The sequence below is a fragment of the Lontra canadensis genome, unplaced genomic scaffold (assembly GCF_010015895.1).
Source record: "Lontra canadensis isolate GAN:19392208 unplaced genomic scaffold, GSC_riverotter_1.0 scaffold33, whole genome shotgun sequence".
Classification (NCBI taxonomy): Eukaryota; Metazoa; Chordata; class Mammalia; order Carnivora; family Mustelidae; genus Lontra; species Lontra canadensis.
The window spans coordinates 1,341,939-1,356,938 of NW_022631027.1; the positions used below are offsets into that span (position 1 = coordinate 1,341,939).

The 15,000-nt window shown below is 40.2% G+C and overlaps 1 protein-coding gene across 4 annotated transcripts in view; it reads left to right on the forward strand.

The window, feature by feature from the left end:
* Window positions 1-4,034, forward strand: part of LMO4 (LIM domain only 4) — a 17,372-nt gene extending 13,338 nt beyond the window's left edge. For all 4 annotated transcript variants that reach the window (XM_032867056.1, XM_032867053.1, XM_032867054.1 and 1 more), the window contains exon 5: window positions 3,233-4,034. In XM_032867056.1, the coding sequence (XP_032722947.1) occupies window positions 3,233-3,241 (9 nt within the window). In that variant the 3' untranslated portion in view covers window positions 3,242-4,034. The remainder of the gene's footprint in view (window positions 1-3,232) is intronic.
* The last annotated feature ends 10,966 nt before the right edge of the window (window positions 4,035-15,000 follow it).

Genomic DNA, 15,000 nt, shown 5'->3' on the forward strand with positions numbered 1-15,000 from the left:
ATGTATTTTCCGTTTCTTTATTAAGTAAATGTCAATTCTATCAAAATAGGCACACTTTTCTTTGTTTAATTTACTAATATAGGAAGCTACCTAGCCTACCATCTTAAGAACAGAAGTCTAATTTTTTATTGCAACTTAACCAGTCACCATCAGTGAGACATTTCAAGCTTCGTTAAGGAATGGCAGTACATATAAATACTCAAGATTTTTATGGTAAGATTTGAATTGTAATGAAGTGAATCTATAGGGCAGAGTTGAGAACAATGGATAGGTAACATAAATATTTTGAGATAACCATTCCCATTTAGAGGCAAAGCCATTTGCAGTTACATTTGGGAGCAAAAAAACCCAAAACAAAAAGGCAAGAAAAGATGCTAGGAATAAAATGGTTCATCTCTTCCCCATCTCTTCCCATGTAAAAGCTTAGTTTTTTGCAAATTAGATCTTCAGGTTTGTTGCTGGTTTTATACCATTTCTTTCCCTGACTTGACAAAGTGTAAGAAATGATTGTCGCAGCTCACCACCGTGCAGCATGAGGATTCAGGGATGTGGAGACAAGATGGAAAACGTAGTCAACTGTGCAATACTGCACACAGGCACCAGCCACGTTCGCTTGGGACTAAGCGCAAAGGGCACGTACCGAATGGGTGCTGGGTCTCCCAGTACTGTCTCCTTGGGTACAAGATGACGTAGTGGAGAGGTTTCAGGGAGGAAAGCTGCAGAAACATCTGGTTTGCATGCTTTATAAGATTGCGTGTGTTGTGCCTTTCAGATGGTCTACTGTTCTGCACACCTTTTTCAGGGTGGGAGAGGATGTTCCATTTGGAGCACAGAAAGTAGTAGGCAACCAGAAAGAGTCAACCTGTATATCCTTCCTTAGTGTTGGAAGCCAAAAATAGACAAAATTTTTGAAGGTGGCCTTCAAAAATTAATAGCTCTTAAAAGGCAGAGGGAAGTATAACTTAAGGATATGTTCTTGCCAGACATTGGTAAGAAGCTGTGTTTTGGGGGTGATGTTAATTAAGAACATTTCCCCGTTGGCATAAATGTCTCACATATTTGCCCTTAGTGCTCCGCTCACCACGAGCTCAGTCAATTGACAAGGTGGTTTTTGTCAATAAAGGTTTTGGGCAAGCCGAACGTGGTCCAGAGAGATATTAATGAGAGGGCAAGGGGGAAGGAAGAGGTAATGAAAACACACTTCCTGGTGGAACGTAAGCTGCTTTTTTGGACCTCGAGAATGCTTTACAATTATTTTCCCAAAACCCTGTGGTGTTTCTTTTCTGAAGGAGATGAGATGGGAAGAAATGACAAACCGCCCCACTTTATTATTTTCTTCACTCTCCTTGGTCTCAATGTTTTTGGTAGGGAAAATTGGACATCGATTTTGGCCCTTTTCCTTCTATTCACCGAACCAGTTACGTTTTTAGTGTGTGATGGATAAAAAATATCGCCAGGTGTCCTCTGGCTTTAAAGTAATGAGGTGGTTGTTTGTACACCCCTTCTCTAAAGGTAGCTAATTGTATAGAAAGTATAGGTCCCCATCATGGGGTCCCTTTAAACTTTCGTTCTCCTGAAATTTGTTGCCAGTGTCTGGGATGTGCGGTTTAGCTGTTGTTCGCATCATTGGCTTTGGTATATTCTGAGAAAAAATAATTTTTGAGTGTATAAATCCTGGAGTATCTTGAGTGAAATCTCAGATCACAGGTGTTCAAGAATCTACAAAATTTTACAGCCTGTGTCATTTAAAGGAGGCTGGACCATCCTCAGGAGAATATTGCCTTCTAGAGAGTTAACGTAAATACAATGAGGAATTGTGGCTAATTTCTTTTCCTCCCTCGTCTTTGCCTGCTCTGGAATTCTTTTTTCCACTCAAGAGTGGCTATTCTATCTAGAATTCTCGGCACTTTTCAGTAAAATAAGAGCTCACATCTCTTTGGTTGGAGGAGATGTTAGCAAGTGTTCTAGTTTACATATCACTCCACCGTTCCCCCGTAGTTACATAATTGGTGCTGTGTGTGTCCATCGTAGAGGACATTTGATGCTCATTTATTAAATATGCTCGCTGGCTGCCGCCGCATCTTTGTTCTGGACAGACAAATTACCTTTCTCACACTGAGCTTCCACTCTGGGGAATTAAGCCTCCACCACTTTAATTAGCTTGGAAGTGGGGGGTTGCAGTTCCTAATAGACTTCAGGCTTTTAGTAAGTTAGGGAAAGGGTGAACCGAGAACTTCCTGGGAAGCTCAAAATGTCATTTAAAAACCATAAAAACCTAATATATATTATTTCATTTTGGTAATTGCAAACAGATTGTATTTGACGACTGTGCGGGTTATCATTTCTAACTTAGACATGAAAGTTAGACTTCCCTTGAACTCTGTTCTTTAATTGAGCACAAGTCATTAACATATTACATATGTTTGATTCATATATTTACAATATTTATATAATATTAAGTGACCTAGCAGATACGAAATACTAAGTAAAAAGTAGTATCTGAGTATTTGTATGTATGTGGGTGTGTACGTATATATATGTGTGTGTGTGTATATATATGTGTGTGTGTGTACGATATATATGTGTGTATGTATGTGTGTAAACACACACACACATGAATTCAGACACATCCCTTTAGGTTGAGAAGGAAATGGGTGAATAGATGTCATATGGGGAGATCAGAATGATCACTGCCAGTATTTGCTTAGCTTTTATTACCTGCCAGGCACTGTTGAAGGTGCTCTGTGTGTATTATGTAATCCTTATAACAGCCTAATTATCCCCCACTTTAGAGATGAGGAAACTGAGACACAGAGTAACTTTGCCAGAGGTCACGCAGTTGAGCAAAGTAAGCCAAAATGTCCTTGCGGGGCGCTCAGCTCTGAATGTGCATTGAAGGTACCCCTGCTAGGCAAGATGTAATTCACCGTCTTCAGAAAAAAACTTGCTTTTAAGGGAGTTAAAGCAGTTCGTCGTAGAACTTTCCACCAGAAACTTTCCGAAAGTCCATTTATTGTCTCATTTTCTCTGCTAGTAAAACCGCAGAAAACGTTATGCTTTAGTTCTTCGCTGCCGGAGTAAGTAGCGTAGAAAGCCTCCATCAAGTCACAGTTGGAAAGTAATCTAATAAAAGAAGATTAGTGAACGTAGAAGGAGACAAAAGCAGTCATGTTTGAGTTTAATATCTCAAATTTAGCATTTTAGCTAAGATGCCCGTTTTTATTTCTTGCAGGTCTGCTAAAAGGTCAGAGTAATGCAGAATGCGTGCCTTCATCTCAGATTTCGTTCATCACAGGTGGATCCCATGCGTCTTCAGTAGACAAGTCACCTTTGTAGCTAGCCACCAGTGCCAGCTCTGTGCATTGCACCTTCTTTAGTCTTGATTGCCCTTCCCGCATTTATTGGTGTATTAAAATGACTGAATATGAACATTAAGGACTCCATGAACCTGGGCTAATGGGAGACTGTAGAGAAAATGAAAAAAGATCCACCGGAGGACATCTTTGGGGGGGGGAGGGAGCTGGGGAGGAGGGAAATGACTAATGAAGCTAATTAAAAGAAGCATTCAAATCTGCTTTCTACCCTCATTAACAATTAGCAGGGCACTGGCCAGAGTTTGTACCCTGTGTTTTACCTTAACAACATTCTATTTGCTCTTTGTATATTTAAGTGTTGTAAGGAAATGTGTTTCAATCAAAACTGAACATGAGATAAAAGGAAAGAGATGTGGCTTTTGTGATATTCTATCACAAACACTTTTATTGTATCTCTGTAAAATACAATGTATGTATGCATGTAAGTGTTTTTGTCCTGATGTTGCTACTTCCATGGCAAAGGAAAAAAAAAAAAAAGGAACGAAAAAAAAGAAAAAAAAATTGGAAAAAAAAAATCAGGCTCATAGCAGCTAACTGTGTAGAAATTTCCCCCTACTTCTAATTTGCTGAATGAAGAAAAAAAATCTTTTATTTGTGATATTTTCAGAGACATTTGCTCTAGTATGGTGTATTTAAATAATAAAAACTTAAAAGAAAAAAATACTCATTGGAGTTCGGATTTAAACACTGCTTTTTCTCCTCTGTATCGGAAAAAATTCAGTAGTTTTTTTGTTTGGTACCAACTTCACTTCAAATCTTAGGGGTCGAGGGAGGTGGTGTGTATATTTATTTAGCTCTGGGCCAATAAGGTTTTCTTCGGATTACTTAACCATGCCGTTTTTGGCATGGCTACAAAGCAATGTTTCTAACGGAGTCCTTTTTATAAGTTCAGAACATTCTGGTAACTTAAGCTCTTCATTACACTTCTATATCACAGTGAATCTTTTGTGTTTATATATAAATACTTGTTTGATTCTTCAGCTTTCACGTTCTTTCTTCCTCGGTAGGAAAGCCTTGGGTATGGATGAAAAGCATGCTCAAGACTGTGACATACCTGTACATACTGGGAAGTGTCTTTAGTCGTTAGGGACCCAGAGCTCTTCAGATGTCTACAGGCGTCTTCAGGGGGTGAAGCAGCCATTTCCTGGTGAGCTGCTAGACTCCTATGGTCGGCTGTGTGATTTGTTTATTTTGTTTTGCTCTTCTACTCCTCTGCGGGCTCTGCCTTTCCATATGTTTGGGGTAGGATTTGGCTTTCACTTCGTAGTCATCTTGAGAGATTCAGTGGCTAGTTCTGGGCTGCAGTGTATCCCCAACAGTGCATGCGTTGTGTGCAGTGGTCTCCTGTGGAAAGCATGTGTAGGTCAAGGATTTGGGGGTGTGGGGGGACAGGGCCAGTGTTAGAAGGAGGAGAGAACCAAAGAAGCTGCACTGCCAGGCTCGGGAGCAACTTTGAACTACAACTTCGATCACAGGTTCCGAAAACCAGGTGTGTGTGTATAACGCCACTTGAAATATCCTTTCTAAAAATGGCATTTGTTTTATTTTCTCTTGTTCCAGAAAAGCTCCCAATTAGACGTCTCAGAACAGGTTATATAGAGAGGTCTAGTTCTGTTCATCTCAACCAGCAGTCAGCTTCCGTTTGGGATCTTCTCTCAGAGACTCCACTCTGGGAGGAAAAAATCAGTTGCTCAAAACTATGAACCTCCTGTAGGAGAATTGAAAGGTAGAGAGTTAAAGTGAAGAGTTCTTTAGAGCTTTATGAAAAGAAAATGCAAGGGGGAAAAAAAATGAACAAAATCACAGACATAACAGTATCTGAGTTAAATCCTTGGGGAATTTCTAGGAACGAGTTCTGGTTCTTACATTTTTTTTTTTTTTCCTTTAAGATACTTTAAAGGAATGTGGACTCTTCAGGACAGAAAGGGGGGAGATGTGTTAATAAGAACGCAAGCATCCTCTCTCTTCTTTTTGGCATAAGCACTCATGTCCCCTATAGTGCAGAAATTCAAAGGGGCTAGTTAATAACTTTTAGTAAGTAATACAGTGTGGCATTTGGTGATGTGGAGGGCTCAGGTCATTAAAGACTTTAAATGAACTATTATATGGCTGACTCCGCAAGCACTGCTGCATATTTAATAACGAGCTTCTAAAAGCATTTCTTAAGTTGCAGACCTATAAGATTACAAATGTCACTCATGTTAGTGTAATCCACATGCAAGTGATGAAGCCTTCTCTTTGATGTGCTAAATTGGAGAAGGACTAATGGAGCTATGAATATACAATAGAACATATTTAAGTAGTAGTCTTGCTTTAGGTAAAACACTTTCTTGAAACCAGAGGCATTTCAGACAATAAAACCCAGCTCTAATGGGGATGCTCTGTGTGGATAGAGAGCTCCTAAAAAACACTCAGGTTTATTCTGATGTGAGCGGTGATTGTGTTCCTCCCCCAACCCCAACCTTGCTTAGGAGAAAAAAAAAAAAACAAAAACCTCCAGTGGCTTGTTCACCTTTCATCCATTGCATTTGTGATGTTAGTGAGATGTACTCCATTCTTTTGAAAGGACTTATTTAATATTAACCACGTCATAGACCAAGATGGCCTCCAATCCCTATAAGCAAGTGCAATTAAATAAAAGCAAATGTTACTGAGCCCTGCTGAACTGATAAAAAAAAAATGTTTATGATAACATAGAAATGTCTCAGTCATGCAAATTATCACTCTTGCTAATGAAACGATTTTGTAAAAAGATTGTCCTCGAAAAGGCTTAATGTTTTTTTGTTTTTTACCTGTCTACTTAGATTTACACATCCCGAAAGGAGAGCCCAGAAGAAGCTTTTCCAAACCAAATCGTTTGCCACAAGAAACTATTTCCAGCTCTTCATGATTTATTAGGAAATAGTTTAACATGGACTGTAGTGTCTTATAAAATGCAAAATGAGAAAATGGTCACACCAAAAGGAAGCCTGTGAAATTGTCATCCTCTTACCGTTAACTGTATTTAAATTCTTTCTTTTGCTCTTATTAACACTGATATTTGAAACAACTAATCATCTAAAATGAAGCTCTTAAATGTATTTAAATGTCAATATAGCAAGATTCTAATGTGTACTACTATTTATATAAAATATTTCTACCACAGTGAGTCCAAGAGCTATAGATCAAGGCCAGTGAAGAGTTTCCCTGTGGCCTGAATAATTGCATTTAAATTGAGAAGAGGTTGTCCGGAGACCTCTTCACCAGGGCATTCAAGGCCGGGTGCTCCTGCACCCAAGACTCCCTTTGGGAGGGCGCGGGAGACATAGCGTTTACAAGTTGACGTTACTTGTCACTTTGTTACTAAGACTCACCTATTGTCAGTCCAGCCAAGTCACAGAAATGCTTATTGCAGTTAAATAGCAATTTGTTTCCGTGAAACTGCAATTAAAGTATTACTGAGCAGCCATTTTAGATTGGCACTGCTCTGAACGCATATTAAACAGACAGCAGCTCCCACTTGCAGAGCCCGAGACCCAACTAGCACCAAAGGGGAACACATTCGCCTGCGCGGGGTGTCTAGTTAAGAGGCATTTGCAGGCCCCCACTCCCACTGTGAACACGCTGAGAGCAATGACAAGTCAGGGCCGATTTTTGGAAGGTGAACTTGCAACTTAACCTCAAGTGAATACCATTTTCATTTGTACCAGAAATGCTTTATGCTGGTAGAAACGCGCTGGTGTCCTAGAGGGAATGTTTTCGAGTTCAGATTGATTCTGTGTAGAATGGACTGCCACTCGGAGGCCTCCGGCCAATCATGGACTGCAGGTCCTGACATGTTCCAGCTGTGTAAACAGGGCCGTTCTAGCTCCTAAATCACAACTAATAAAGCAGAGGATGAAAATCAATTGATTCTGTTATAAGTTCTTTGAATGGCACTAGAAAGTTGTTTCATGACTCTGTTAGAATGGACAAGCCTGGGTTTAGCCACCCAAAATACCTCTTTTAATCCTCTCGCCTCAGAAGCAGGGCAAGAAGGCCCTTCCCGGTGCTAACAGCCCCACCAGCACATCCAAACCTGCCGGGGGAAGGAGAGCATCAGAACTGAACAACTCCCGCTGATGCAAAGTTCAGGATTTGTTGATCGAGAGAGGTGAAGTGCAAAGGTTTTACTGAAAATGCAAAACATTGATGTAAGATCCTGAGAGAGGGAAGGATTTTCGAGGTGGTGTTTTAAAATGCAATTAGCACTGAATTCTAACCAGCTTGGAAACAATCATTAGTTCACGAGAACAGGAGGCATCTCACCTTCCTTCGGCCTAGAAAGTTCTCCCCTACCTAGAATCCAGAGGTTTACATCCTCAACTTTTTCAAAAATAATTGTCTTGTGCAGTGCGTTTATTTGTAGGCTTTAGCCTGTGTTGTTTGAGCTGCAATTTTTTTTCTTTTTAAAGTAAAAGGAAAACAAACAGTTTCTTCTTAAATTAATTTTTCATTTGCAGTGAATTGAATGCTTTTAGGAACTGAAAAGGGAAAATCTGGAGACAAACTGAATTCACAAATGAAGATTAATTATGAAAGCTGGAAAGGAAATTGCTTGCTTGGGCTGCAATTGTATACCTTTTTCTTTATTTAAATAAGGTTAGGTAGAGATGGGTGTGTCTTAAATACCACAGATCCCTCTAAGGCCTCCAATTCAGTTTCTGTCATCAATCATGGGCCTTCTGCCTTCCATAAACCCTAACATCTTTAACTAGAATGTGTAATATAATAACTTTATCTTGGAGTTGTGGAGTGCTTTGTAAATGTATTTATATGTTCACATTTACAGTGAACAAGTTCTTAACACGTGTTATCTCAGTCCTCACAATAACCTTCTTGATTGTTATTGCCTGGGTTTTACAGGTGAGGTCATGAAGGGTCAGGGAGGTGACAGTCTAAGCAGGCCTAGGACAGAGGGAGGTAACAAATGGTGCTCTCCTTGAGTGCAGAATTTAAGGGAGTGCCAAGGAATCAGTAATCAAGATAATGTGTTTTTTTTTTTTTTTAGATTTTATTTATTTATTTGACAGAGAGAGATCACAAGTAGGCAGAGAGGCAGGCAGAGGGGGAGGGGGAAGCACCCTCCTTGCTGAGCAGGGAGCCCTATGATGCTGCTTGATCCCAGGACCCTGAGATCATGACCTGAGCCTAGGGCAGAGGCTTAACCCACTGAGCCACTCAGGCGCCCCTCAAGATAATGTTTTAATGCAATATTTCAAAATACGAAACGAATGCAAAAACATCTTTGGTGAACAAAACGTCACGATTTTAAGTAAAGGCAGTCTCTGTGTTACTTCTCTTGACTTTTGCCTCGGGCTCCACCATGGTGGGGCATTTCTATTAAGGCCCAAAGTGCCAGAGCTGCTATTTAAACCTGGCATTTGGGGCGTTTTGGGAGAATTACTTTATAAATTGTTAGACTGTGGCAATGACATACTTTATTCTATGAGCCGTGCTAGCTTTTTTTCTCCCCTTAAAAAACTAAAGTATTGCATTTTATCTTTATCCAACCTGGAATGCTGACTCTTTTTTAGCTTGCCTGCATATTTTAGCCTTGCTCTAAAAGAAATTATCTGTTCAGGTTTGACAAATCACAACTACTTCATGATGAGTAATTAAGTATTGTTGGTAACAGCTCTTCCTGCACGTTGTTATGGAGGAAAAAGAACAAGACTCTGATAATTGTGTTAGTCCAGAGAGTAAAATGGGTCACTGTATCCTGCTGTATCCCATACAAAGTAGTAAATGGCATATTTCAAATGTTTGAATTGAACTATGTCTTCAGTCTGCCATTAATTGTGGCAAATAACAGGTCCACGAGTTTAGTTATATAAAAGTAACATACTTCTATAAGTATAAAAGAGGTAATACACACACAACAGTTTTTGAGGAAAAGTTTTACGTATTCCGGCACGATGCGAGAAGCAGGTACATCGTGAAAGAACTAATATTCATATTTGTTTTAAGATGGGAGAGCACTGAAGTATTCAAATGGAACAGATTATACCTTTAATTACATCCAAATATGATACTGAGCTGAGTTTTAAAATTTTGTTGGCTGTACTTTCCATTTTCCCATTAATTGCTAGAATCCAAAAAGATCTCAAAATTTGTAAATAAATTCCTATAACACACCATTACATCCAAGCTGCCTTTCTTACAAAGAGGAAAAAAAGAGCTAAGGAAAAAAAAAATCTCTATTCAATTTAATAGAAGAAAAATTTCTACTCAGAATAATAAAAGTTATTTTGATGTTGATGGAATGGTTAAGCAAAAAACAGACTTTTGGTTTTTGGCTCAGGTTCCTGAGTGGTGGGTTTTGGTGCCAAAGTACCAGTGCTCAAAACCCATAATGTCTGTGTGTTATTTCATGGAGCATCTCGGCCCAGTGAGTCTGCAGGCTATATTTTAGTCTTTTATTCTACTATGGGCAAAATGAGAATTCAGTTAGCCAATATATGTTTTTTTATATTAGACTATATAATTTAGTCTGAAGACTAAATTACCCTTCTCCTTGGATATGGATGAAAAAACATACATACATCGTCTTTAGGTGTAAGGACCTGAAAAATATGCATAGACCAAAACTACAGAATATTGATTGTAAAGAACAAGATACTATGTATTTGTTATGTGTACATTATGATCCAAGCTCATAAGATCAGTAAATTTCATCTGGTACCATCACTGGGGCATAGGCAGGATTGACACCAAGGAGTGAGGCTACAAGACCCATGCTCTCCACCACGGACATACACTACTCTCTCTAGTATGACTGAAAACCACCGTACGTTCCAGCTTTTCTGCAAGTGCCATCCGCACCGAGAGACACATGATCAGTACAAGCAGTAGCCTGCGTAGTGTGTCGCAGCTAGTTTTTTGTTGGTATTGTTTTCTTTTGTTGTTGGCAGGAGGTGGGCTCAGACGTTTATAGAATTTATAGTAGATAGGATATTTTCTCTTAAGCTTCTAGGCTATGGAGAAATTTCTATCTTAAGGAAAAGGGAGTAGGGAGAATGGAAGGAACACTTGTCTACATAAGTTGCTCTTCAAGGGAGGATGGAGGAGCTGGAATCTCGCCACAGATTGGGAATAAGGCTGGACTGGCTCCCCAGACACCCTCGCCACGCACCCCGTTTATGTGGTTTGGTCTTATTTTGCTACTATCAACGAGACCCTCTTCCCCGCTCAAGAGGATGCTGTTACTGTGCATGGTGGAACTCGGGCTGTGTTTTTCTGTACTGCAAGCCTGTGCATGGCTGTGACATCAGGATGTTTCAGACATTAGCAGCATTGGCAGTTTTTAAGTTGATGCGATATAGCATTTGGTGACACTTCACAGGTGTGTCAGGGAGAGCTGAGCTGAAATGAAAATTGCAGTAGAAAAAAAGCAGACTCCGATGTTCTTGGTGAAGTTCGGGGGACCACTGTTGTCAGAAGCATTGCCTCTGGTTTGTTAAAGCTACAGTCGCTGGCAGTCTAATCCTTCCCTTCTCTGAGAGTCAAGGAGGAGCAGTGGGGCCCTGAAGTGATGGAGGGGGCAGGTTTGAGTTTTCTGATTTGTTACTGAGTCAATCAGGCAGATAAACAGGCTTGATTTTCAAAGGACAGGCAATCCTAAATGGATTTCCTACACTGAGGCTTTTAGCCAGGTCTTTCTTCCTGGGGATGGGTGTAATTCACCAACCCCATCAGTGACCTCATGCTGTAAGCAATTGTTATTTATCCTCTCTAACTAGTAAAACGTGTTCTAAAAAAAATTTTTTTTTTTTAAAAGGGGGACAAAGATTCTGGCTGGCTTTGGGACTCCTGAAAGCCAGACAGTTTTTGCTCTAAGCCAAGCAAAGGTGTAACTGTAATATTTTTCGCTCTAAGTTGTGTTTTATATTTTTTTTTAGCCGAGGATTTGATTTCCAACAGGCCCACCAAAGAATTCTGCCTCTGGAATCCCCTTATTTTGCATGCAGATGGCATGTTAATGAACTCATTACTGTGCATTTTATCCAGCTCTGGACAGATTTGTGACATTATTTTTCAAAACAAAACGGGGTTAGGCAGTTGGTTTGTTGGGTTTGATGAGAATTGGGTGACTAAGTTAAAAAATATTTCCCCAAACACTACCAACCTGCTCAGGGTTGCTGCTAAACGTCTATAAAAACTATCCCTATTCCCTCCAACTCCCCACAAAAAAGGTTATTTGATTTTTTCACATTCCTAGAGACTTCTAGAACTGCATGCCTTCCAGAAGGTGTGTGGTCCAATTCCATTCTAAAACTAGGTAATTCTGGGCTTTCTTTTTGATTCCTTGGGTGTCTGTGGGCATCTCGTTTATCTGTTTTAGCTTAGGATCCTGCGCCAGCTAAAGGCCACACTGTACTCACTGTTGTCTTAAGGGCAATGCTATGAAAATTAATGATGGGATATCCACCCTGTATCCTGTGCTTTGTGATTTTTGGGATGAAGGTTCTCAGGCCTCCCCACCCTCCCCTTTTATTTTACCCCTTTTATTTTAGAGCAGGTAATAAAGAACATATTGCACTTGTGAAATAAGCACCAAACGGGGACTCGGAAAGCTTGGAATTTAATCCTAGTCCTGAGGAAAAGTCAAAGGGAACCTATCATCACATTTGTCTTCCCAATCAAATGTTAGCCATGGGCCAATCATTTACTCTTACTACCTCATTTTGCCCATCTGTTAAATAGGAGTTTACTAATCACAGCTTTATTTGCCAATGGATTAGATGAATCATTCGAAGGTAAAAGGGCTTTATATTCTGAGGATAGCACTCTTTAGGATTGTAAACACTGAAACAATGGAAATTATAGTCACTTCTCTGATTTAAGGGTTAATTATAAGGCCTTTAACTTACTTTGAAAATTATTACAGCCAATTCTTGCCTGTCCTCTCTAATGAAAGCGGAATAATAATGTAGATCAATTCAAACCAATGGATCACACTCAATTTATTTTTGGTTTAGAATATAATATGCAATCCTTTTACTTAAAAATAAAAAGTATTTTCTGAGCAGTTTTAGGTTCATAGAAAAATGGAGAGGAAGGTACAGAGAAGTCCCCCATAACCCCCGGCCCCATACATGCAGCTCTCCCTGACTATGAACATCCCCCACCAGAGTGATACATTTGTTACAACTGATGAGCCACCATTGACACATCATAATCACCCAGAGCCCATAGTTTACAGAAAGGTTCACTCTTGGTGTTGTACGGTCTGTGGGTTTGGACAAATGGATCACTACATGCATTCATCATTATGGTATCATACAGAGTATTTTTACCACCCTAAAAGTCCTCTGTGCTCTGCCTATTCATTCCTCCCTTACCCCACAATCCCTGGCAACCACTGGTCTTTTTACTCTCTCCACAGTTTTGCCTTTTCCAGAATATCAGATAGTTGAAATCATACAGTCTGTAGCCCTTTCATATTGGTTCTTTCACTTAGCAATATACATTTAAAATTCCTCTATGTGTTTTTAATGGCTTGAGAGCTCATTTCCTTTTGACACTGAATAATATTCCGTTGTGATGGACCACACTTTATTTATCCACTCACCTACTGAAGGACATCTTGGTTGCTTCCAGGTTTCGGCAATCATGAATAAAGCCGCTGTGATTACCTCTGTGCAGGTTTTTCTGTGGATATAAGTTTTCAGTTATGTAATTTTTGGAAGCAAGGTAATATTGCTTTTGTTAGGCAAACGTTACACAACATAAACTTAGACCAAAGAGTGGTGGAAGTTAGCTCAGGAGAGAAATGAACATTTATTCAACGATTATGTACGGGCCATACATTTCTTGTCTGTTTCATCCCCAGTGTACAGCTTGAAGATGTTACTACTCTTACATCTGCAGCTGCAGGAGCAGGGACTTGGGGGAAGCGAAGTAATGTGCTCAAGGTCATCAGCTGGTTATTAGAAAAGGGTGAATCTGACCCCAGAGCGTTATCCCTAGGTTCTCATCGCCTCTCATCAGGGAAAGTGTAGCAGGATTAAAGCTCTTACCACAGTGAACACCCTGGTTGGCAAGTCTACTATCAGATAATGGAGTGGATACTTTACATTTAAAACCATAGCAAACTCTTGGATGTTAAAAATGTTTGATTGCCCTTGGGAAAAGACACGGATCTAGATGTCATTATTTACGTATGCAAATAGTTGTCTTGCCCTCTTGACCATACACTTTCCTCCGAAAGGGGAAGAACCTTGATTTCCCACTCCGTGGCTCTTCGAGGAAGGAGAAGGAATCATCATTTGCTGTTTGTCTAGTAATTTAATCAGAGCTCACTTTCCTCCAGCTCAGCATTGACACGCAACAACTTGTTTCTTTCTCACAAGGAACCTGTAGAGTCAGTTTTACGAATCCATTTTGCACATGTGGAAACTGAGACTTGGAAGGGTTGGGGAGCTCGCCTTGTATGGTTAGTACATAGTCAAGTCACAGTCAAACCCGCGTGTGCCTGGAATGCCCTGTGACATGCTGGGTGCCATGCCTTGTTTAACTTTTGTGACAGTCCCATCAATGGCACTGTTGTCACTTTACAGATGGGGAAGTGGAGGTTCTGAGAGTTTGTGCGATGTTCCTGATGTGTCCTGACCCAGAATGGGGCTCCGTCTGCAGGGTAGCTCACCTCTAGGGAACCTCTGTTGCTTATTTGTGGAATTAACTGTGGGGGAGATGTCTAACCTTTGGGCCATTTGTGTCCTCAATCTTAGAAGGTCTTCAGAAGCACTTTAGAATTATTGTCTTCACCATCTAGAAATTTATCAAATCTCATTAGCTACTGTTCAGATAATGTGAGTTGAGCTCTGGGTTGGTTAGCATATTTTTTCTTTACATTTTCTAAAAATGGCTGCAGTTGTGAGTCACTCTCATTTATCAAAGAAGGCTCGCTATATCTGTAACATTTATTTTTTCCATTTTCTATGAGGCAAACCTTGGCTGGAACATATTTTAATTTCATTTGACCCATTTTACTCCGTGTTGCTTTGGACAAGTGCAGGTCTCTTCTGAATTTGCTAATGGCCTTTGCAGGGAGGCAAGGTGAAGATTGTGGACATTTGCAAACTGGGTCTTCAAGCCTCCCTCAAACTCAGTAGGTGGCTTTTAGGAAAGAAACGTAGATTCTGGTGCAGTGGTCTTTACCATACAGATTCAACGTGGGTCCTGTAGTTGTGGAATTCATTAGCTCTTTCTCTGAGGCTGAAACTGCCTCCTCGGTGAAGCTTTTTTGGGTTTCCCAACTACATTTGAGATTCTTCTACAGGATTGAAAAAATTTGTTTTCCAAACAGAACGAGAGCTCCTGGAAGACAAGAATGCATCTCATTTATTTCTGTACCTCTGCTACTAGAAGCGTGCCTGGCATCACTGGGTCTTTGCTAAATGACTGAATAAACAAGTGTATGAATGAATGAACGAGCGAATGAACGAATGAATGGAAAGATGGATTACCTGCAGGCTTCTGTGTTGATTTAGTTCTGAGCAGCTGTTCTCTCTTTCTGGGCAGAGCTGCGGTCCTGCCTGGTGTGAAAGGGGTGGAATTACCCCCTGCCCTTAGACATCTTTGACTTCTGTTGATTACAGCCAGG